General features: G+C 42.9%; 3 protein-coding genes across 3 annotated transcripts; 2 read left to right on the forward strand and 1 right to left on the reverse strand.

Moving 5' to 3' along the window:
* Nucleotides 1–311: 311 nt before the first annotated feature.
* On the forward strand, nucleotides 312–6,128 carry tm4sf5 (transmembrane 4 L six family member 5). The gene is made up of 5 exons (XM_068728319.1): nucleotides 312–630; nucleotides 1,865–1,945; nucleotides 2,872–3,014; nucleotides 4,523–4,715; nucleotides 5,679–6,128. Exons 1-5 carry the CDS (start codon nucleotides 457–459, stop codon nucleotides 5,694–5,696), a joined length of 609 nt encoding a protein of 202 aa, XP_068584420.1. The 5' UTR covers nucleotides 312–456; the 3' UTR covers nucleotides 5,697–6,128.
* Nucleotides 6,129–12,037: 5,909 nt separating this feature from the next.
* On the forward strand, nucleotides 12,038–18,406 carry si:ch211-237l4.6 (uncharacterized protein LOC446130 homolog). The gene is made up of 3 exons (XM_068728175.1): nucleotides 12,038–12,301; nucleotides 16,659–16,754; nucleotides 16,866–18,406. The coding sequence occupies exons 2-3, from the start codon at nucleotides 16,670–16,672 to the stop codon at nucleotides 17,036–17,038; spliced, it is 258 nt and encodes an 85-aa protein (XP_068584276.1). The 5' UTR covers nucleotides 12,038–12,301; nucleotides 16,659–16,669; the 3' UTR covers nucleotides 17,039–18,406.
* A 209-nt stretch (nucleotides 18,407–18,615) lies between these two features.
* On the reverse strand, nucleotides 18,616–23,965 carry mettl3 (methyltransferase like 3). The gene is made up of 11 exons (XM_068728174.1): nucleotides 23,708–23,965; nucleotides 22,418–22,605; nucleotides 21,872–22,324; nucleotides 21,573–21,748; nucleotides 20,538–20,751; nucleotides 20,239–20,426; nucleotides 20,105–20,143; nucleotides 19,883–19,991; nucleotides 19,194–19,259; nucleotides 18,996–19,108; nucleotides 18,616–18,902 (listed from the first exon to the last, which is right to left on the reverse strand). The coding sequence occupies exons 1-11, from the start codon at nucleotides 23,808–23,810 to the stop codon at nucleotides 18,800–18,802; spliced, it is 1,752 nt and encodes a 583-aa protein (XP_068584275.1). The 5' UTR covers nucleotides 23,811–23,965; the 3' UTR covers nucleotides 18,616–18,799.
* Between the last annotated feature and the right edge of the window lie 229 nt (nucleotides 23,966–24,194).

Consider the following 24,194-nt stretch of genomic DNA (forward strand, 5'->3'; position numbering starts at 1 on the left):
CCGCATTCATAACAATTCATCATATATTTTGTAGGTAATGTTAACTATATCTGACAAATAAATGTAGCAGGAAGTAGAAAATACAAATGGAAATTATGAATTGCAAATACCTTAAAATTGTACCTGAGTTCATGTAATTTGTTCTTGATCTGTTTTAAAGGACTCTTAAAGCAAAATCTTGCTTGCATTTGAAATTTTAGTTTTTTTTCTTCCTGAGACTCATTAGAAGATACACTGGTCTGAAATCAGATTACGGCCAGCCACACCAATACTTGGCCTTTGCTCCCTCTCTCCTTCCTGTTATAACTGTCACTGGCTGTGTTTGACTTTCACAGTGTGACAGTGGTGAGCTTCTCACTCGCCTCCTCGGTTTGTTTCGCCCCGCTTTCCCTCTGACTTTGGGAGGAATAAAATACTTGAAGTGAGAGTAGAAAAAGAGCGGGAGCAGACAGAAACATGTGTTGTACGGGGAAGTGTGCCCGCCTGGTGGGCCTGATCCTGCTGCCTACGGCGTTCATCTGCATGATCGCCAACCTGCTGCTGTTCTTCCCCAACGGGGAGCAACTGGAAAATGATCAGATCTCCCTCCAGGTCTGGCTCATGGGGGGGCTCATCGGAGGAGGCCTCTTTGTGAGTAAAGGATTATGATCTGTGTATTTACACAATGCGGTTTGATGTTTTATTGTGCGTTTTATTGGATTTTCTAGTCATTAACTCGGCTCTGTGTAAACCTGTAAAATGTTATGGCGCTTTTATAGAGTATTATTACTTTGAGGGATCTTCTTTTAAGTATAAGAGTTGTTTTGTCAATTTATTTCATAATTTACAGTTCTAGTTTCATTTACAATCATTTTTATTTACTTTTGTTTGATTTAGTTCTTTTTCTTATTTTTCACGATTGCCTTACCTTTGACTCTAGTTGGACTATAATCATTTGATCCCCAAATTCTTCCCAGTAAATGTATAATACCGGCATATTGAAAAAGGCAACTTAAAATATTTAATTAAACCCAAACTACGCAAGATTTTGCTTTGAGAATCCTTAAAACAGATTAAGTAACAAAGTACATCAACTCAGGTACAATTCTAAGGTATTTGCGCTTCAGTATTTCCATTTAATGTCACTTTATACTTCCAATCCACTACAATTTACGACACTACATTTATTTATCATATATGATTACTTTACACACAAAACATACGATGAATTGTCACAGATGATCACCCAACATGTAGAAAGAACGATCTCCTCAAGATTAAAATGCTACACTTTACAAATACTGTCTGGTGTACTTTTACTTGTAGTATATTTACACTCTGGTGTACATGTTATACTACTGTTAGAACTTTTAGGTAAACTTTGACACCAATAAGAGATGAAAACGTCGTCGCCACTGAAACAAACACACAACAGATCTGATTACGCGACTTTCCACCGACACTATCTCAACGTTTTAAAAGTTGACAAGGGCAATAAATAATTCATAAATATTTCATATCGTAAACGGATCAGAGAAACCTTTGAGTCTTGAGGGAAGGACACGTCTTTATAGCCTGGATGTTATGCCGTTGGGAACAGGGACCAGGAAGTTGGATTTGTTTCCTTAAAATAAAAAAACTTCACAAATATTAGCTTTAGGAGATAAGAGAACATACACAGAGACAGAGACACACACACACACACACACACACACACACACACACACATATATATATATATAACTGTATTCACATATATCATTATGAATGTGTAGCTCTACAGTATTATGCTTTTGAGAAACTCTTGCATTTGACATACTTAAATACCACTTGTGTCTGAATGTCTGGCTTGATGAATGTTTACTTTTCTTTTCTTTTTTTTTAGATGCTGTGCCCGAGCTGCTCCGCTATCAGGGCCGGGGGCAAGGGTTGCTGTGGAAATGGCTGCTGTGGCAATCGTTGCCGGGTGAGCAAAGCCATTTGAAAGATTTACATTTTATATGCCGGTGTGGGGGCGGGACTGATAACGAGATGTCATATCAAATACTGATGTATTATGTACTTGGACAGCTCCATCATGTTATTATACGATTGTATTCACTCTACTGTGAATTACTGTTCAAAGTCAAAGCTTTTTGGTTATTATATTTGACAGAAGTAGGGCTATGAACAGTGTTAACTTAATGAACTAGAATGCTTATTGTTTTCAGTGAAGTAGTGTTGTTTAAATATGGTTTATATTAGTTTTTGTTCAGTGTGAAGTCAACCATGAAATCAGAAGTTTGATGAAAAAGAAAAATACTCACTCAAGGTCCACTTACTTGCTTTTCTAGAGGCATTCATCCACATTTCACTGTCCTCATGGAGATAGCTCAATATATATCCGAGCCATCTCTGCGTTAACTGAGCAAACCTGTGTATGACGAGGAAGACCACAAAATGCAGTCAAAAGCCCCGAACAAAACTAGTCAGTGGATCTTTTTAGTGTCAAATTTTACATTTACTGATACTTTGAGATAAGTGATAAGTGAGCCATAAAAACAGAAAAGAAACTCTACCATCTTACCTTTAAAATATCATCAACAATTCTGCTCTTTCCACCACTGGCTTGTATTAAATGTAGACACTCCCTGCATTTTATTCAATTACAATAATATAAAATCCTTCCACTTATGAAACCAGGCTGCACGGGAGTGTGTTTGTGTCTTGAATCATGTCAAAGGCGTTTGTGTGGTCACATTAACAGCCTTAAAGAGCAACGTAGGCCTACTTTAGACAAGAAAAAAGAAAAAAAGAAATCCTCAAAAAACGACCCCCTGAAGAGGAAACCAGCGATTAGGGCCAGTAATTCACAGATGTCACAGAAACAACATGTTCCTCTCTCTCCTTTAGATGCTGAACTCTGTGTTCTCCTCTGCGTTTGGCCTGGTTGGAGCGATCTACTGCACCAGTGTGGCCTCTGCTGGTCTGGCTATCGGACCCAAGTGTCAGATTGCAAATGGCATTTGGGAATACCCCTTTGAAGACCTCGGCACGTGAGTGTTCCTCCCATCATCACACATTTAAATGGGCATTTTCTAGACACTGAATCTGTGCTTCCATCAGTTATATTTCCTGTCATTATCTGTGTTAGTGCAGCAGAGGAGTTTCAGTTCTTGATTATAAATATAACAAATGCAATATTATTTAAAATCCAGTAGGTGGCAGACCGGACCATGACTGTCTGTGCTATCGTTGAGCCTGGAGATTCAGATTAAGCAACCACTCCTCTTAGTCTTTTCATAGTCTTCTTGTCAAACGTGAAAAACAATAACGTAAAACTTTATTAATGCACAAAGGGAAATTGTTTTTATCTTGATCACTGGGCATGTTAAACAAAAGCTTATGGTTCTTGTCCTTTATAGTTGAGGAACAGTCAATCTAGTCGACACATTTAGCTCGATAACACGACTGGCACGTTAAAGCATTTTACGAGCTTAGTCAGGTAAAACTGAGTCACCTGATAGAGACTCATCAGGTGACTGGAACAACCATTAATAAATATGAGCATGCTGTTAATATGTTGTTGTCCATTATGACAGCAGTTTAAAGGGCACCGGTGGTTAAAGGGAGGGAAACAACAATGCATGGTGGGATATTAATGCTTAGCCTCAGATTGTCCTTCCATCAGCAAACCTCAATTTCCCTTTTTCTTTTTTGCAGTTTCTGGTTTTCTATGTGAGGTTCTGCTATGAAGTCCTTTTAACTGTCTGTTACACAATTCCCCATGAACCAGCATTATTCTGATATTTCCAGTCGGACGAAAATGATTTGTAAATGAACAGACTTATAGTTCTACAGAAAGTAAAAGGATGCCAAACAATTACATGCTTCTCAAATGTGAGGATTTGCTGCTTTCTTCAAATTCATATCATTGTAAAATAAATGTCTTTAAGTTTTGAGCTGTTAGTCCAGCCAAACAAGCAGTCTGAATATTTTAGATTAATAGATAATAGAAAATAGTTAGTTGGTTTGCAGCATATCAGTGTTATCAGTTTGAATAATATTGGACTTCTTCAAATATCCATAATCTGACAAAACAATCTTTTAAACATCTTATTGCAGAAGTTTGAAGCTTAGCATAGAGACTGGAAAAAGCTCGCCTTGTTCAGTCCAAAGGAACAAATGCCCATCATAATATGTCCTCTTTACACTTTGGTTTTTGCATGAGTTAAACAAATGAGAACCAGCATGTTAATCAGTAAGCTTTAGAGGTGCTGATATGCAGATTTTGGACCGAGAACGCTGTTTCGCCCTGTTTGCAATCATTTTGTAACAAGTGAATGTCACCATTCATATTTCTACAACAACTTCTCTCTTAATTCCTCGCCTTTCTGTTTTTCCATGCGCTTTCTTTCTCCACTCCTCACTTGTTCCATTCACCTTCTCACTGACACATTTTTCCTCAACTCAGTCATCACACTTTTTCCTCCTGCATCCCAAACTCGGCCTGCCTCACACATCATTTCATTAATGCCCTGTGTGTGCTCTTCTCCCCTCACAGTGGTAATAGCAGCTACCTTGTAAACCAGACTCTGTGGACGATCTGTGAGTATCCCAAAAACGCGGTGATGTGGCACGTCGTTCTGTTCTCCATGCTGCTGGCCATGGGGGCGGTGCAGCTGGTGCTCTGCGGCATCCAGGTGGTCAACGGCTGCTTGGGATGCATCTGCGGGGACTGTCGCGAAAGGAAAGATGTAGGTGAACAAGTCCTGAAACTCCAAACATAACACAACAAAAAAAGTGCAGGAGAGGATGCATACAACTCTTTGTAATGACATAATGAGTGTCGAACAGTACTTCAGAGTCCAGGAGGTCATAAAAGCTGCACAGAAGGATTTGGACCATAATAGGGGGAAGCAAAAACATGTGAAACAATTGCATCAAACTAGACTGCTGGGAGTTAGACAGCTACGGCTTGTTGAAGGAATATGTGGTGTTTTGATCTCTATCACGTCTGCCACTGATGGAAAACAGGAAAGAGAAAATCTTTTGTAGTTTTGATCCCGTGTTGATAAAGTGAGCTGTTTTGACACTTTTCTATGGAGTGTAAAAGAAGGTATAAAGTGCTGATGACTGAGCTTTAACGGTGCCAGCCATTGTATGTTGTTAGTTTTGGATAGAGCCAGACTAGCTGTTTCCTCTTGTTTCCAGTTTTTGTGCTAAGCTAAGCGGCAGCTGGCTTATGTATCGTACAAACACAAGAGCGGTATCAATCCTCTCATCTTGCTCTTAACGAGAAAGCGAGGAAGCGTGTTTAACGAAACAGTGAACTTTTCTTTGAAAGGAATTGGATTTTTTTAAATAATAAAGTCGGGATAACTTTTCCCCCCAGTCTTTGCGCTAAGCTAACCTACTCATATATATACTCCAAGACCGATTTAGCCCTTTCAAGATACAATAGTTGAAAGGTTCACTAAAAATGTTTTCGCTGACTTGTATTTGGACTCATTTCCCCCTAAAGGACCGTACAGGATTCACAAACATCTAGTTGTAACTTTTTTCTCAGGAAATGCAGACACGTCTACATGTGTATTGTAGTAACAAATATCTACACATTAACACGATGCTCACATTTATTAACAGCTCTGTCATTCATCTGGGAGCTTGCTTTCCTGTCCCAAACACGAGATAAACATGTGACTTCTGTTCTGTTGCAGGATGAAAGTGGGTTGTGAAAGTGAAGATGATGGCCTGTTTGTAACCCACTGTCACAAGGGCCGGGACGCATTTCTGCATTTAATACTTCAAAATGAAACAAGTTGTTTGGTTATTTTTGAGACTCTTTTGTCTCACATTAAGTCTACTTCTACGTTTAATTAAATCAAAGCCTTACTCCATTTTGTTTGAATTGTATAGTAGCTGATGGTTTGTGTGTATCGCCTGACCTATTTCTGGTTGAATTCATCATTAAAGTAATTACTGAATTTATACTTCCGAACTGAAGACTCCACATGGAACATACACTGTATGGATCAAAGCTTAATTGTAAATAACTATTTGCTTTTGTTTAAAGTGCCTCTACTTGGGTTATACTGCAAATCAGTTGAATGTGACACAGGATACATCAGTTCTCTGTGACTATCAACATTAAAAACGTATTTTCCTGATCAGTTTTTATGTGAGCTTTGCTTCTGGTTTTTTTCATGCAGTGCCTCCCCCCCCAAAACAAACCAAACACACTAATACAGAAACATGTGCACCGACTAAGTAACTCTATAACTCTGATCATCCAGTTGAAAAAACGTCTGCAGAACCACTGTTAGTATCTCTGTCAATTACTCACCTCACGCTGCGCCCACGTAGCCAGACAGCCAGATCTAACAGGATTATTGTGCGCTGAGACAATGTCAAAGGTCAGAACGCCCCCTGTGGACGTTGCGAACACTGCAGCTGCGTAAACAGTACACAGTCGGGACGGGCAGCGCCTGTTAGAATACAGTAGGTGCAGGTTAAGCTCATAATCTTTCGCTGCCATGGAGCTGCTTCGTGGTAATTGTTACCTAACTTTTAAGTTAAAAGCCTGTTGCAGAGCTGCACACTGGTAAATATAGACGCCAATCAACCCAAAGCTAAGGCCATGTCTCCTTGGCAGTGCAGATAAAAGAGATGAGATCTCTGTGTGCAGCCAGGTGATTAACAATTACGCCTGTCAGCTTTTCTGTGTGCTTTGGCTACCAAACCATACAATTTCTCGCAAATTTCAAGTTCCTGTGTGCTCATACTTCCAGGACAGAGAGGGGGGAGAATTGTGTAGCTGTGTAAATAAGGGCTATGCCCAACAATGAGACCATGATAGCTAACTGATTGGCTGGTGGTGAGCAGCTCTCTTATATAATGCACAGCACAAAGCGAGGAAGGAGCATAAGTGAGAAGAATTCGGAATAAAAGAATGACGGGACAAAGGGAGGAAAACGGGTAGGGGGGCCCGTTCTCAGCCACTTCTCATGCAAACCGTGGCCCCTCGAAGAATCCAGAGAGGAAAAGAAAGTGCTGTTTAATGACGCAGCGGACAAATACTGATGAAAGTCCATGCATGAACCGAGGGAGACTTGAGAAACAGAGAGAGGCTCCTCAAGAGGGAACAACAACAGGTCAAAAAAGACGGTTATTCAAGCGCTAAATTACATCCGCCTCGTGCACTTGTTAGGACCCTGTGGTGAGGCCATTATTTAGAAATGTGCCCAAAATTGAGCCCCTCCTCTCTGTTTTTCAGGCTTGACTGAAAACAAAGAGGAGACAGACGGGGGGGAAAAAAACAGGGGGACATGAAGCAGAACTGGCCGGTATGGGCCGGACTAGCGAGTAGAAGAAATTGGGACAGAGCAGGAAAATAGCACAAATCAGTCTGTGTGAAATACGGAAAAAAAAAACTTTAGAACATTTCGACAATGCCTTTTCACATCTGTTGAACTCTCCTCAGCGCAACAACAACAACAACAACCGCAGCCCCATTTAAAAGCAACAGTCATGCTGGCAAGACTCACACATGTACGTAAGTGATAACTCAGCAGAGTCCACCACCCAATAATTATCCAGCCACAGTATGAATGACCTAAGCAGAGCCACAAAGTACAGTCAGGCACATTCAGCAGGCTCGTGAGCTTATTTACACCTCTGTCCGAAATCAATCAATTTGAATTAAAAGCTACATTTTCACCTTTTACTCTTCCGTTTATTCAATTTGACTTTAATGTCCCTGTAAAAGCATCTCGGTGTTGCTTTTAAATGTGACGTATCAATGAGTTGACTTAATTGCTCACCACTCTGCGCTGGTATTCAGCTCAATGAAAATGACTGAAGAGTATGAAGACGGATGCTTCTTTGTCAGGTCACAGTTTGAGTTGAACTGGCTCCAAGTTCTGCTCAGCTAACAATCGCTTAAAGATGCTGACAGCACCTGTCTGTGCGACTGGCACTATATCATCATATAACACTGAGACGTGATATTTTACACTTGGACCGCACATTACCAACAAGACATTGTGTCACTTCTTCTTTTTTTGTGTGTAATTGCTTTAATGGCAGCATAACGGCTAGAAGTGAGGAGCGGTAGTGCAGCGTGTTCTAGCTTTGCTCTGTGTGGAGCTGACAGCTTTAAGGCCAGCCGGGTAAATCAACTCATGCACAAAGAAAGAACCCTAAAACCTGCATCAACTAGGTCAAAACTTGAGTTAAGCCCTGAATCGGATGATAGTCAGCCAACTAGCAAATACTTTCGCTTCACATATTCAAATGTATTAGGTTGTATGTTTATGTATTAATGCTTTTTGTACATTCCCCCCCCATAAAAATGGTGTATTATAAAGGTTCTTTGGCAATGTTTTGGGGGAAAATACTTAAAAAGGTGTAAATGAAGGCACTGCAACCTTTTCTTTGCAAGCCAGACATAAAAGTTGACTATTTGTTTCTCTATTGCGCTGCGCTGGAGTAGACGCTCTGCCCTTTGCCCTCAGATTGTCTGCTTACTACACTCAGCATTATCAGCTGGTCTACATGACATATAGAATGAGGCCGCTTCACCAGCGCACTTTGGGATTATTTTACAGAGAACAAATAAATGTGAAAACGGGGCACGGTGAAGAAGCGTGACGCGATGTACAGAAGGAGCGAGCTGAGGAGAATAAAAGGAGGCTGGAGCCAGCCGTGAGCGACCTCAGCCAGTCAGTTCTGGTCCCGGCTCCACAGAGGCATGCCAGCATCAACAGAAAATAAACAACATTGGTGTGGGAATGTCTGGACCTCTGAGGGGAGGAGGGAGGGAGGGAGGGAGGGAGGGAGCAAAAAACAAGGAGTTGGACTGGGGACCAGTAAACACTCACACTGTGGGAGGAGCACACTGGTTTGAGTCTGCAGTGACTTCATTTTGGTTTGTTTTCAATTGAATCTCCTTATCTATCGCTGCAAGATTAAGCCATTATTCATGTGTTTGTATCAGAGACTCAGAAGCAATTTCAAATCGAATTAGCGCGCCATGTAAGGCAGCAAACGCACAGAATCTCATAAACTCCTGCACACTGCACTCATACATCTTTCTAACGCAGTGTAATACCAGGGGGTTTTCAACCTGGGAGTCGGGGACCCTGTAAGGCGTCACACGATGCAAATCTGAAGGGTCGTGAAATGATTATAAAGATCATATCTGCCTTTATTTAACAGCCAACAATATGAAAGTGACAGTAAATGAAGGTGGGGAAGCCTTTGTTCCTTAGCGAGACGCCACCAGGAGATGTTGTAACTTACAAACATGGCATCACAGCACCCTGGGTCATCATCACCATCCTCATCATCACCCTCCTGTTTTTTTTTTAAGCTGTGGCACTTTAAGTGAATATCTCCATTTGTGAGACTTTACTACGTGTTTCAGTGGATGTCTTTCACCTCAGACTAATTTTAGATCATGGTTGGGCTACTTTTGACCCTCACACGTCTCTCGTTCGATCCGTTTCTGTCCGCACGTCGGCAGTGCCGCTATTCCTGTCTGTGGGCCAGTGGAGCAATGGCAGCGAGGGATTCAATTATCAATGGGGGCAAAAATTCACACCGGATGATGTCAAGTCTAACGACAATATCGCTTTCCACTTGCCATCCAGTTTGTCCCCCAGATGATATCACGCTGGCACTTGCGAGGCCAATGGGACAGTTGGGAGTGGTTCGGTTCCTGATACCGGAGCCTCCTCCTCACGGGGAGTTACTGTGTTGCCTCATCATCATACTGGTGTCGCTGGCAGACTATAGCAGGGGGGCACTTGTCACCTTACAAGGAGAGGAACACCGCAGAGGGACCACTTCACTCTCTGTGACGGAGTGACAGCAACCTCAGTGCAAGTTTGGAATCTGCCTGCACAAAAAAGAAAAGGGCCGTTGTTTGACACGCTTTCGTAATCCCCAGTTTTCAGTTGATGAAATGTTCATCTGGGACGTTAAAGACATTCTAATCGCTCTGAAGTAGGTCGAAAGAAATCCTAATTGTAACAGAATATTCATCACTCTCAACAGTCAGAGCAAATGAATCTGGTTTTATGTTTAATTTAAAAGCTACAACTCTGCTCAACTGCTAGAGTCCAAGTCTGCTGCTCTGCCGTTAATCATCCGCAAAGAGCCGAGTTAAAATTAGAGACAATGTCCCACCAAACTATGTCTGTCCTTCACCCACATCCGCAGGTGTAAATCTGTACGTGAGCGAACTCATGTATCTCTGTCGCCATGGGTGAGATTTATTAGCCGCCCTGAAACATGCAACAGTTGGAGAAATAATAAATTGTTTCAGATCAGCTGCAGTGCATCTGTCAATTTCAGTCCAAATAAGGGATCTAGCTTGTGTTCCCCTTTCACGTATATCACTTAAAGGTACTTTGTTTGTCACTTACAGACATGTATGTTGAAAAAGAAAATCCTTGTGTGTGGTTTTGATTTATAAAAAGTCTTGGTTAGATGCTTTTGGCCTTTGGACATGAAACAAGTCACAATTAGAATGAATTGTTATTCAATATAAATAACTGACTTGAATAACTATAGTTGGACGGTGCAACAGGACACAATCTGTGTGCAGGCTTTCAGCCCGATCAGATTACATCCTTCGAATGTTCATCTATTAGGAAACAATGTGAAAAACGACTGTTCTACTTAGTCAGAACAGAATCCGCTTCAGAAATGTTCCTGCTGCTACACACAGGCTGTTTCCAGGGTGATTTCTACCCAGCCGGCGCAGACTCACTCTGAGAGCTCATCTGGGTAAATTTCCACTCTGACGAACACCGTCCAACCAGTGAGCTGCCCTCAATAAGCCTTAAACCTTGACCAGAAAGCTAACAAGCAGCAATAAACCATCCAATGGGCCAAGAACCCTCCCCTGACTATCTATCCGTCTGTCTTCACAGAGAGGGTTGTGTGGGAATCTTCTTGTTCAGAACTGTTGGCAAACTCAGATTTTAATTTCATCTCCAGGTTCTGCCTCCTGTCAACATGACAAGTGCTTTGCTTGCCAGCCAACGAAAACGGAGATCACTGCCAGTCCTGGCTTTGGGCGCGACTTCAGCATAGTTTGATGCCGTTCAGAACATTTTGAGGCTAAGTCAGCAGGCTACAACCAGTTCTGCCTGACTCTGTTGTGCTGGGTAGTTGCTGGAGGACGCTATACGTGGCCACACCTGTATTCCTTGAAGGAATAATGAACTCCTAACGAAAATGTTACGTTTGAGCCTTTTGCTACTTTATTTATCTCTCAAAACATCTAGCAGGTTTCCAGGAAATCTGGTAAACGTGAGCCACGTGACTACACCCAAGTGTTGATTCAGAACTTAGATTTCGGATCCGTGCACCGCAGGTACGTTTGCAGTGAGAATAAATCTATTTCAATGAAAATTGCCGTGTTGTCCATGGGGTGGCTTTCGAGGGGCGTCTGCTGCTTGTTAATTCTTCTCGTTATAGTGTTGATCCTCCTCAGACTAAAAAAGTAGAAGTATAGGGAGGGATTTCCTCCTCGGCTTAGGGTCTCACTTTCATCAATGCTCAAACACCGCTGTCTCATTTCGCTGCATGTTTATAGAAATAAGCACAACAACTGAATTACACATACACAAGAAGACTTGATCAGTGGTTGATACACTTTTAAAAGCTAACAAGGATTACATCCCATTGTTACAATGTGACCACACCTTGTGGATCATAGTTTAAGAGGTCAAATCACCTTGATTCATGATCTAAATGAGGGATTTTGACATGGAGTGGCTATTTATACACCAAGCTATTTATGATCACATTTTGTGTTATCTGTATCAACAAATATGTGGACGAGGTAGAGGCAAAACACAGCAAGGCATGCAGGAGGAAGTGTGTGTGTGTGTGTGTGTGTGTGTGTGTGTGTGTGTGTGTGTGTGTGTGTGTGTGTGTGTGTGTGTGTGTGTGTGTGTGTGTGTTTGTTACGGGGGATGATGGGCGAGAGGCAGCAAACGAGGAAAGAAGAGTCAGAGGGAGGGAGAGAGGACGGGAGGAGAGGCGGAGGGAGGGTGAGAGAAAGCAGGCGTGTCCTCCTCTCCCTCACCATGCTCCGGGGATTAGCTATTTAAAGTTCAGTCGCTCCGCGCCACCGAAGCCTTTTTTCCATGCAGCCTACGGGGACGCAACAAGGACGCGACAGTACCGCGCAGCGCTCCGAGGACGCGCGTTTTAACGAGGGAGGCCACTGATGAAGTAAAGGAAAAAAAAAAGCCGTGTTGGGAATTATCTAAATCATCCGTCTTCCACTGCCTGTCTTCGCGGTTCTACAAGTTTATTTCACCAGGTGGGTTATTTAAAATGCCATTTAACTATTTTAAACCTGAAATGAAAAGGTGTTCGGACGCTGGGTGAATATAATTGGCCCGCGCGTCTCTAAACGGCAGGAGGTGTGTCAGTGGAGGAGGACTCCTGTTCGCGAAGAAGCCACTCTGGCACGAACTTTATTCCGCACGCCTGAATACGCCACTTACTATCCTCTTTAACTGTCCACTGTGCCAGTTTAATTGGCATCTCTAATTTATACGCAAGTTAATTTTTTTAATTTTTTAAAAAGTATCCTATCTGCAGGCTCAATAGTTTCCACTTTGTGTCACTTCAAACGTTCACTCGTCTGTAATAGCTCGATGAGGGAGCCGGAGGAGAGATGGGTGGTGCGTATAGTGCGCTGGGTGAAAGCTCAGATTAGCCCGTCTGGCGCAGCTTTTCATTCAATCTTGCAACCGCACGCGCACAGAGGCTTCCGCCTCCTGCACGCGCATCTGAAATTAGCATGTGAAATTGTAAACTGAAGGTGTGTTGATTAGCTAAATATGACACAAGTGGTGGAGGAAGTCGTTTTTTGTTTATAGGACAGGTTAGGGACTGTACCAAAGTTAATGGGGGGGGGGGGGGGGTCAGGAAAGGGGGAGGATATTTGGATAATGGATAATTTTTTTAAACTAAAACTGGTATAGTCTGACTTTTGGGGGAAGTATGGGAGGTATTTTCACTGTTATAAGCCTTATTTTGCCTTGTAGTGAATAACAAATAATTACATCAACAAAAAAATTTACTTCAACAATATACGGCCTTTGTATCAGGGTTTTATTAATGTGCACTATGGGGGAACGCGTTAGTAATTCCGTGAAGATATTAAGGTTTAAATAAGGTTGCCATACCAATTATTTTAAGAGGAATGTTCAAAGAAATCATTAAAAACCATGGCAATTTTTACAAAGTAAATAATGTCTGCCCCTCTCACCACTCCGGTAACTTTCATACAGTCCCTAAAAGTTTTGCATTCAAAACTTTCTCCTTTTACAGTGTTATGCAATAATATATTACTTCATTATTTTATTGATGCATTAAGCTGTAAACTGCATTTTTATTAGGTGCAGCTAATTTGAACTACTTTATATCGTGCTCGGTTTGATGTAGAACAACAAATTCAAGCATGTTTTGTTTCTAACAGTTTCATCAGTAAAGGAACTAGAACTGTCAAATATTTGTAGTAAAAAACATTTGCCCCTGAAATATAGCAAAGTAATAGTATACAGAAGTAATAAAATGGAAGTACAAGTACCGTAAAAGTGTATTTAAGCACTATTTGAGTAATGTCCTGGTCTGAGCTCCATAGAAACACCTTAAAAAACGCTTTATCCTCCGGCTGTGATGAATATTAATGAAAGCGGAATGTATGCTGCTATTAATGGACACACACACACACACACACACACACACTTGTGCAGGTATACGTGCACAGAGTATGTGCGTCATCCAGCCTGGCAGGCCTGTGTGAGGCTTTGTGTTGCAGGCCGGGACACAAAACAGCTCTTTATATACATATATATATATATATATATATATATATATATATATATATATATATATATATATATATATAAACCCCAGGGACTGACTGGAGAAGGGGGAGCTCGGGGGGGGGAAATGTGGAGCAGTGGCAATATTGTTATTACATTACTGTAAGCATATGTGCTCTGCTGCTTGCTTTAACGCTGTTTACAAAGCCGATAAGAAGCTAAGTGTGGTTCGGTGGCTTAAAGAGAGAAAAGTTTAAAAATGGAGAGTGAAGGGGATCAAGCACGCTCAAGCCGTTTAACTCTCCTGCAGACCTCCCTGCAAACACAAACATGCGCACACATGCACTCAAAAATATGAACTTGCAAATGTTTTTTTTTCTGGAAGGACTGCGCAATTTCCAGCAGCACCAGTGAGCCGCCACTGATTGAGCAACTACAAACCACGTTATTCAGGTTAGGCAACAGTTGCTCACATCAGCTGCCTGCAGGCTGGAGCCTCCAGAGACACACAGAAAGAGGTCGAGGCACAACTTCATGCTTCTTTTCTCACTTAGATCTTCATTCTTGACCCACGTCCTTTCTATTTCTTCTACTTCCTCTTCTTTTCCTTTTCTCCCCTTCCTCTCCGTGGTCAATGTGTCTCTGTGGGTATTTGGGCGTGTATGAGGGAATTTGCCATCTGAGGTTGTTTTTCTCCTCCAGGCTCCTAAGCTGCTGCCAGACCCCCACAGCCAATCATGATCTGGGCCCAAAATTCCTCACCACTCACCAGGGCCTTAATATTGTGTGTGTGTGTGTGTGTGTGTGTGTGTGTGTGTGTGGAACTGCTTCCCACGCTTGCTATATTGTTAGTTCTCAAAGAATCTATAGCATGATTGTAGGAGGAAACTAGGGGAAAACATTGTCGTCCCTTTTCTCTTCCCCTCACAATGTGCGCTATACTGCGAGGTCTCATTTCACAGGCAGAACCTCAACATTGAGCTCAGCATAATGGATTCACTGTGTCTGTAAAATGGGATAGGATTTCACAGCCACACCTGAGAGAAAATTAGGGAGGTGCATTAGATGGTTAAGAAATGGAGGGAAAAAAAAAAAAAAAAAAAGTAGCTTTTTCTGTGTGAATTTATCCAAAAGAGAGGCAGTGAAATAAGAGATGAGTTTTTTCACTTATTTACCAAAAGTCTCCTCTGCCTCCTGTCTGTAAGCTGCAGCAGCTGTGTGACTGTGTGCGTATGTGTGAGCTGTCACGTCTCCATGAAACCGCCTGCCTGAGTAAAGCAGCACGAGGAATCAGCAGTGTGTGTGTGTGTGTGGGGGGGGGGGATATGTCATGCAAACACTGTTATCCTTTATGTTGCAATCCCAGTTTACTGTTTGACAACAGATATCAAAATCTCTCTATCTGTGATCAATGAACAATGGGGCTTAGTGCTTTATTTAAGTGGGTTTTCTCATCAGACTGAAGTAGGCTTTTTTTTTTCTTTTTCTTCGTGGTCATTTTAAGCCGTTTTGTGGTCGTTCTGCATCTCTTCATGGTCGTCTTAACGTCTCTCACCGGTTGATTAGAGTCTCTTTGTAATACTTTTGCTTCTCTTTGTGGTTGTTTTGCATCTCATCATGGTTTATTCAAGTCTTTTTGTTAACCTTCTGCATCCATACGTGGTTGTTTTGGATTTCTTTTCAGTCGTTTTAGAGTCTCTTAGTGGTTGATTAAAGTCCTTTTGTAATCATTTTGTATCACGTAGTTGTTTTGGATGTTTTTATTAATTTTGCATCTCTTTGTGGTCGTTTTGCGTCTCTCCGTGGTCGTTCTGAGTCTTTGTGGTCGTTTTGAGCGTCTTTGTGTTTTGATTTGAGTGTTTTTGTAAAGATTTTACTTTGATCCTCTAAAGGTTAGAAATCAAAGTTTAGGTAATCTGCATCAGAAACATTAAAGCTACACAACTCTCTTTTAACTTAAAACACAATTATAATATGAACTTTCGAGATCAATCACCTCCCTACGCTCCATTTCACCTGACCCATTTCCTAACCCGATTAAGACTAAAATAAATACCTTTTTTTTTTTCCCCCCTCGCTCTCAGTAAATACAGCTCAGTGCTGGCGTGTGGCCCTGGCTTTATCTTATCATTCAGAGGTGCCACAGATAAGAGGGACAATCCTCTGGGAAACAGAATTTGACTGATTTTGTTGCTCAATGAATCAGTTCTACCTGCAGCATTAGATCAACGACTGGGTCTACATTCAGATCAGATCTAGGTCTAGTAACCCCTCAATGGAAAGCACACTTGCTGGGAGGGAAAAGTCCAGAAGACAAAAGCTTTTAGAGTTCTTAAAATGAAAACAGTAACTTGCATACATCACACGACCTCTATGTAAGCCGTCTGGTTGTCAGGAGAAGGCTTAATATGCGTCTGGCCCATTGACGTCCTGTTCCAGGATTAGGCGGCGTTGACGAGGTAAATACTGACTGATTGGCGGTTGCTGGGACACGGCGCTGTTCCGTCACATTGTCGCCTTGCGTTAGGATATCATGTCGCTGAAGCGCAGGATCATAATTCCATTAAACTGTGACCTGGTGATGAGAGAAGGAGCTGTCAGCAGGCACTCAGACATGCTCTCACTGTGATCAAGGCAGCTTGAATGGAAGCTAGAGGAGAAGTGAGCTTCCTGCAAAACATTTTGTTTACCGTCCTCTTTGAGAGAACGTTTCTCACTTGCATTTTAGGATGGCTTCACCTCCGTTTGGTCCCAAAAGCATATGCATTGCCATACTTTTAGGTTTGTTTCTATACTGCGTCTCTTAAACTTAAGTCTCTGTTCGCTCCCCTCTCTCTACAGACATCTCTGCCATGGGTGTGAAGATGCTGCAGTGTTTTCCTTTCTACAGACGCTGTAAAGAGCGCTGCAAGAGCAGACAGTGCCCCCCAGCGGCAGGTGAGGAGCAGCTACACATTCAAATTCAAATTGTAGACCAATTAAAAACAGCCGCGTCGTGACCGTACATCCTCATAACGCCCGACTCTCTGTCCGTCTTCCACCTCTCAGTTCCCATTGAGGAGATGAAGCCCCGCCTGTGCTCCACCACGTCCTGTGGCAGCGACAGCGAAGGAGCAGGAGGCCTGAGTCGCGGCTCCCAGATCTACTTCTCCACCAAGGCCAGGCTGTCTTTCAGACACCAGCTGGACAGCAACATCAACGCGGTGGACGCCACCTACTGAGGACGACGGCGAGGGCCGCAGAGACGATAAATGGATTCCCGTACCTTCGATTTTCTGTCGCCCATCCGCGCTCGGACGCCGTGCCGCAAACCCGGGAGCCCGACAGCCGAGCGAGAGCATCTGTGGTCACCTTTAGACGGGATCATCAGCAGTGTGCACGGCCCCTCATCGCTCGCTGCCCACAAAGAACTCTCGATGATTAATCAGACTCAACAAGGGGCCGGGGAGAAAAGACTGAAACAGACGTGGTTTTCAATCTCTGTGCATTAAGATTTTCCCGTGGATCCAAACAGTCACAATACTGACGGGAGAAAAGACAATAGACTTGTTTACAGCATTCACTACCAAAAAGTGCATAACTTTTTTTTTTATTCTTTTTTTTTCTTTTCTATTTTTGTTGACCAACTAACGATTTTTTTAATTCACTGTTGAGATAACGGGGTGTTTCACAAAGCGAGATGAGAGAGTTAACCTTCAGTATGTGGATGAATATCTGTAGCTACACTGCATCATTAGTCACCATCATGAGTGGGGCTGGGTACCTTTTTTAAAAAAAGGTAATAACCGTAATAACCCAGTACCAAGTCGTATCGAAACATCTCCAGTCAAACGATACCCGCATCAATTCCTTTTTGTACTGAAGATCTAGAAAGACATTTGTACGGTTTTGCTCGCAGCCAAATCTCTGCAGGCGTTCTTCGATTCAATGCCACGTCTGATTGGCAGTGGGCCAAGTGCGGCGTGTTTCACTGAGTTGGCGGTTCAGCGTGCTGAGACGCCACCAAAAGTCTTCAAAAAAAAAAAAAGAGGCTAAATTACACTGCCTGGATTAATACTTCATTGTACAGTGATAATTTGAACACTTTCAAAATGTATTTGTGTGAAAATCATTTGGATTTGGAGGAACTGAAAACTGTTTTTTTACCACTTTAATGGTACTCAGCCCTAATCACGAGGGACATATTACAAAACCTATTGTTGACATTTCTAATAACCACGACTGTACTCCCTGTACACTATCAGAGGAGGGTGCTCAGCAGATGGGTTGTTTTTTTTTGTTTGCCTCTAGTTAGTTCCTCTTTTGAAAGCATTAAGCGAACTTTGCAAAAGTTGCACAGCAAAACTTATATTTCTATTTGGTATTTTGTCCGTCCTGTTTGGCTTCAGCTCACTCCGGCTAATGTCTTGTCTTTAATATTTTATAACTAAAAAAAAACCCTCCTGGTTTCATTTGATATTAAAATGTTTTACTTTTTAACAAACCGTAACTGGTGAACAGGTTTCTGTATTTGCCTAAAACAAAGATATGAATGTAAAGCTCTGATCCCGAATGACTGTGAAAATTAAAAGAATCAACGTTCGCCCGTCGATGCAAAAACCCTTCGAAGTTATTCAAATCTACAGTACGTCAACACAAAAAGTCTCTTTATTCTTGACTAACAAAATAATAACTAAAAATGTACATTAAAAATGTCTCCTGTGTTTTTGTTGATGGTGAATGTGAAGTTCTGCAGAGTTAGATTTGGGGATTACACACAGTAATGTACAGAGATGACAAAAGACACACCAAAAAGTGATTAACAATACTTCTTCACGCATTTATCATTTCTTAACCAAGACACAGACAATGTATCTTGTTCACAACATTTATTTAAGAAATGGGTTCACTGGTATAAAAAAAAAAAAAAAAAACACAGTCTATAGACAAACTTCTTCCAAACCTGTGACCAATGATTAAGCCAGCGCTGCATGTGTTTGGGGTTAGGGTTTGGAGATGACGCCGTCTGGATAGCGGTTCTTAAATCGAGCCACAACATCAGGATCCAAGAGGTGAATGCCATCAAGCTGGTTTCCAAGAGTTACCCTGGAAGTGGGGGGGGGGGGGAGGTCCATCAGCACATGTAACATAAGCAGAACGGTTTGTTGGCCTTCACATTGAAGCGTGATGTATTGTTACCAGTTGGGCTGGACGTTGTGCGGTCGACCGAAAAGCTCGATCTTCCTGGTGCCGGGCGAGAGTCTCTCTATCATGCCGTAGATCTCATCTGGCTTGTGACTGGTGGAGCGGACCTGGAGGAGAGAGTTTGAGATGTGATGAAGGGATGGAATCTTCTTCATGCTGTAGAAATCAGAAATGCACGACAAAAGATTTTACCTCGGCCACAATGACGTCGCAGTCCAAACCTCGGTTGAATCCCTGAGGGTTTCCCTTTACGCCCACCTGAGGGAGACACAAACGGTACGTTTTACATTTCAGGCAGTTATGTGTCACAACTTTGAACGGCACATTGACAAAGAATGAACCTGTAGCATTCTTGGCGTCAGCTTCTTGCTGCATATCACCTTCTGGCTATTTGGCGGCTTCTCTTTGCCTTTGCACGGCAGCTGGATGTCGCGAAAAAAAAAATCGCAGGATCACATGTCACAATAAAATCCACCTGGTCGGGGCTTCAAGTAATGCGGTAAGATGCTACTGGCAGCTATGGGCGTGGCTTGTGCGTTACGCAACGTCAAGTGGTGGCTCCTACAGAGGTTAGCGTACGTGGACAAGATGTTTTTGCTCTACATACGACTCACTACGGCAATAGTTTGATGGACAGTGGTTTCAAAGTGCCTGCCCTGTTTCCTAACAGCGTCCACTGACGGTTTCTCAGATGGTTTTGTGTGACTAAACATCTGTTGCTTAAGGTTTCTCTGACTGCTAAGAATGAACGTGCAAAAAGTAGGAACTCCTGGAGGCCAGAATCCTTCAGCTCGGAGCTCAGCAGTTTCATGCCGGCTCGCTCAGAAGACGACAAGACTATTTCAGATGTATACAGGAAGTGGACAATTGGACGGACATACCAGACAGTGCTCCTTCCCGTGGTTCAGCCAATGGCCCGTCCTTCCTGTGCGGATGATTCTCTGCAGCTGGTTGGTTTTCACCCAAATGATTTCGTCGGCTCGATCATAGCTGAAAAATAAATACATAAATTTAAAAAAAGCAGAACACTTTCTAAGAAATGAAACGGTGTCCTGACAAAGTGATGGTTTGATGCTAGTGGATGCACAGAAGGAGAGACTCACCCCCAAAGGCTGAGACACTCTCTGCCCAGCTCCATGGCCCTGTAAGAAGAGAAGACAGTATATCCGTATGTTTACAATGTCGGTCTTCGGTTCCAGGGACACGTTCTCCAGACGGTTTGGGTCGTTGTAGTTACCTGCCGGTGACCCAGAGGAAGAGGAAGCCGTCGTCTTGCAGGATGGGGATGTTGAGTTTTCTCATCTCGTCGTCAGTCAGCGTACCATAAGGCAGCTCCATGTGGATGTCCCACGGAGGGTCGGCCATCACCACAGCGAACTTGCCGAGGATGGACACGTCCAGGAAACGGATGTCGCAGCAGATCCACTGCAAAGGGAAAAAAAACAAAAGAAAAAACAGCCTCTGTCAATTTCATAGCCCGCCAAAAAAATGCGCCGGTACGTCCGTCTTTCCTCATCCGTCCTCTCTCAGCCTCACCTGTGAGGGGAACAGTTTGCCCACGTTGCTGTCGGCGTCCCCTGCGCAGAGGCCGAGCTCTGTGGTTCCGGCCTGGGGCCCCAGCAGGCTCCCCTCGGCCTCCGGAAGGCTGTCGATCTCATAGTGGACGTACTTGCAGGTGTCCATGTGGAAACACGTGTTGAGGAAGGAGCAGTCGCCGAGGCTCTCGTCCGTGTGCTTGTTGATGATGCGACTGAAGGAGATGTTATGCGTCACGAATCAAATCAGCAGCATAAACACAGTCGTGCAACGTCATCATTATATTTGAACAACTTCAGGTTTGAAGAAAAAAAACCCCACAAATCATCTTCTTCTTCAGCACAAAGGTTAAAATACTGGAAGGCAAATAACCCTGCATGCACAAATGTCAGTCAAGTTTATTAAATTTGGATTTTTATCCCCGAGGCACACATTCCTTTCCTAACCTCAAGTCCACTTGAGACCCTTAAATACGCTTTCATCCCTTTCAGATTGCTCAATTTCAATAACTTGCCTGAAAGGCATTACATTATCAAACATTTCACGAGGAAATAATTCAATAATTATATAAAAAAATGTCAAAAACAAACTAAATTGTATGCAACAGAATCTGTTTTTGATCTCACATCTGATGATAAATTTATATTGAGACGTCTTTCCCGACCACCGGTTATAAAACCAATACCACAGAGCATCATTTAGAATGAGGAGAACCTCCACAAATGATATACTTTGAGATGAAAACCAGACGCATTCTCCTTTTCAACTCGGTTAAAATCAAATCATATTGTAGCAGTAAGCTTTATTGAAATGATTAGCATGAGGCGTGTCATTGTTTTGCAAGAACATTGTTCAGTTTTGGAGTTCTGATGGGAGTAGTACGTTATAAACTTTGATTATAGTGACCTCTTCAGGCCGATGGGGGTATTTATCCGAATTGATTAAAAATCTGTTGCCGCTGTGGAGAGTCCGACAGAAACATCGTTATCGTGTTGGGTGACGTAAAAACAGAGCAGAAGAGTTGCTGACACTGACCGGAAGTGTAACTTGGTGCACGGCTGCGGTGTGTCCCCGGAGCGCACGCACTCCTCTTTGGTCCCGTGGTCGCAGAACTCTTGGACCTGAGCTCGGCCGCGAGATCGGAACTTTAACACGATGGACTGCTCCTTGGCTGTGCTGGCGTTAAGCAGCTCAAGAATCTCTCTGCTCATCTGGAGACATAAATGGCATTACACCACATCAGTTAGCACCCCTCCAGACTAACTGTAATGTAAGAACTCTGGCGGCTGGAAGAGACGAGGCGAGCTATTGGTCAGTTTCCTAAACCTTCCTACCTTCTTGCTCTGCTGCTCTTTAGTGGACTGTTGGTTCAGGAGACTCTCTATCTCCATGTCTAAATGGGACGACTGGCTTTTGCTGCTCCTGCCCTTCTTATCGGCCCCGCTCCCTGAGGCCGAGGGCCCCGCCAGCTGCAAGGAGGAGGCCGGCGTCACGGAGGTGAAGGAGGTGCGCGGTGGAGACGCGGAGCTCTGAAGTGAGGGCGACTGGCCCGGAGCTCTTTTGTGGTGGGTTTGATCTTCCGCTTTTCTCTTGACTCCGGTCCGTTGGGCTCCGGCCCCGGGCCCGATCATGGCCCATAGTTTCGTGTGGTCCACTGCTACCACGATTGAGGGGGAGGAAGTAGCAGAGGAAGAGGCCGAGGCGGGCTGCCGGACCTCGATGAGCTCCTGAGCAGAGAACTTAAGCAGCAGACTCTGGATGCTTCCGTGACTGACAGCCGATTCAGACTGTGAGCAAACAGAGGAAGAAATTAGAAATATGACGTCGTTCATAGAACACAGCCACGCTCAACACACAACGTTCCTGTGACAAGGACTCACGCCGAGTTCATTTGTGATGGCAAGGGAGTCCGTTGGCATCGAGAGACTCAGATCAGAGAGATATCCCAGCAGCCTCTTCTCTAGCTCAGGGTCTGGTGGTTTTTCCGTCTCCTCCTGAGTGGGGAGCGGAGCTGTCGGAGCCGGGCTGTCACTCCTGGCCGTGGATCCCTCTGTGCTGCTTCCACCGTCTGACAACAGAGGTTAACACCCTCCTTTTAAAAACGGTCTTGCTGATAATTTATCAATTGTGACAAAGTGAAATGAATTACACAAAAACATTGAATTCCAGCCTTCTATTCGGTATTTCACCTGGATGTGGGGAATTTGCTCAGGAGGAACGGAAGTCCAAAAAAGCATAATGATGAATTTTGGTGCAACAAAAAGGTAAATTCCTTCATTTAAAAAAGCTTTCAATAGATTGCCTCTTGTTTCCTGGATTTTCAAATCCCCCCGGAAAATGACTGAGGAACATCTTGTAAAATATATATGTTGACTAATCTCTCTATTTATATGTTAATATAGAAAAACTACTTAACAGTAACGTAACACTGAACAGTCTTTCTTTTAGTCTTTCCACAGTTGATGTGAAAACACATCCAACGATGCAGCCTTACAGCAAATGATTGTAGCCGAGACCTTTCTGATAATTGATTCCCTCATTTACCATTTATTTATCAAGCAAAGGGGAAATAATAAGTTGGTTTGAGTTTCTGAAATGTAAGGATTTTCTGCTTCTCTCTGTTTAATGTCAGTGAAAGTTGAATATCTTTAAATTTCAGACCTCTGGAAGAACAAAACGAATGGATAAGTTATTCATCAAGAAATTAATCAGCAACAAATTTCACAACTAATTATATTGTTTGTCATTCTTTTTACGAAACTCTGGTTTATTCTAAAAAAAAATTATCACCAAATGAATATTTGCTGCTTTTCTTTCCATTCTGTGATCGGGTATTATTAAGGTTTTGGACCTTTTTTTTAGTCCAACAAAACCAGTTATAACGAGGGCTCTGTGAAATACTGATGGACATGGGACTGTGTTCTGACGTTTTATAGACCAAACAATTACTCGATTAATCAAGAACACAATCGTCATTTTCATTCATGATGCAAATAATCAAACAATAAGATTAATAATGATAAAACAGAGGCATTTGTCTTCATTCCTGACCATTTTCAGACTCAATCACTACGTGATTAATCGGATAAATACTCCATTGATTACTTAACAACAAAAACAATGGTTCTTTGCCGCCCTGCTGGTACCCGCTCTCTCTGGCCTGACCGTACCGGAGGACAGCGTCGCCGGGTCTTTCCTCCGCCGCTGCAGCCTCTCCCGCAGCGAGTCCAGCTGCTTCTTGTGCGCCTGGATGCTGCTCCACGTGTCCGACATGACTGGATTTCGACACCGACGGCCGCTTCACACTGAAGAGAATCTTAAACAAAAGTTGATCACTTGTCCGCCTTGTTGACGGGAGCGAATAAATGCATGGTCCGTCCCGAAATGGCGTCCGACGAGCATTTTGCGCGAGAAACGTTCCGGGTGACTGGTGCCGCGTGAACGAACCGTCCTTGAGGTCATGTTATCTGAAATAAATAAATAAAATATACTATTATCAGCCGGTTCTGAAAGCTGTGTCTTAGCAACGACTATTAATTCAATTAAAACTATTTGTCGGATTCATTTTGGGTACGTACTGACCACTCCAACTTCCGGCTTCCGTTAAAATTAAAAGCATATTTCCTCTATGCTAAAAAATAATTTAATTCGCACTAT

The sequence above is a fragment of the Cebidichthys violaceus genome, unplaced genomic scaffold, assembly GCF_023349555.1.
Source record: "Cebidichthys violaceus isolate CVI_PGR_0920_01 unplaced genomic scaffold, fCebVio1.0.p SCAF_41, whole genome shotgun sequence".
NCBI lineage: Eukaryota > Metazoa > Chordata > Actinopteri > Perciformes > Stichaeidae > Cebidichthys > Cebidichthys violaceus.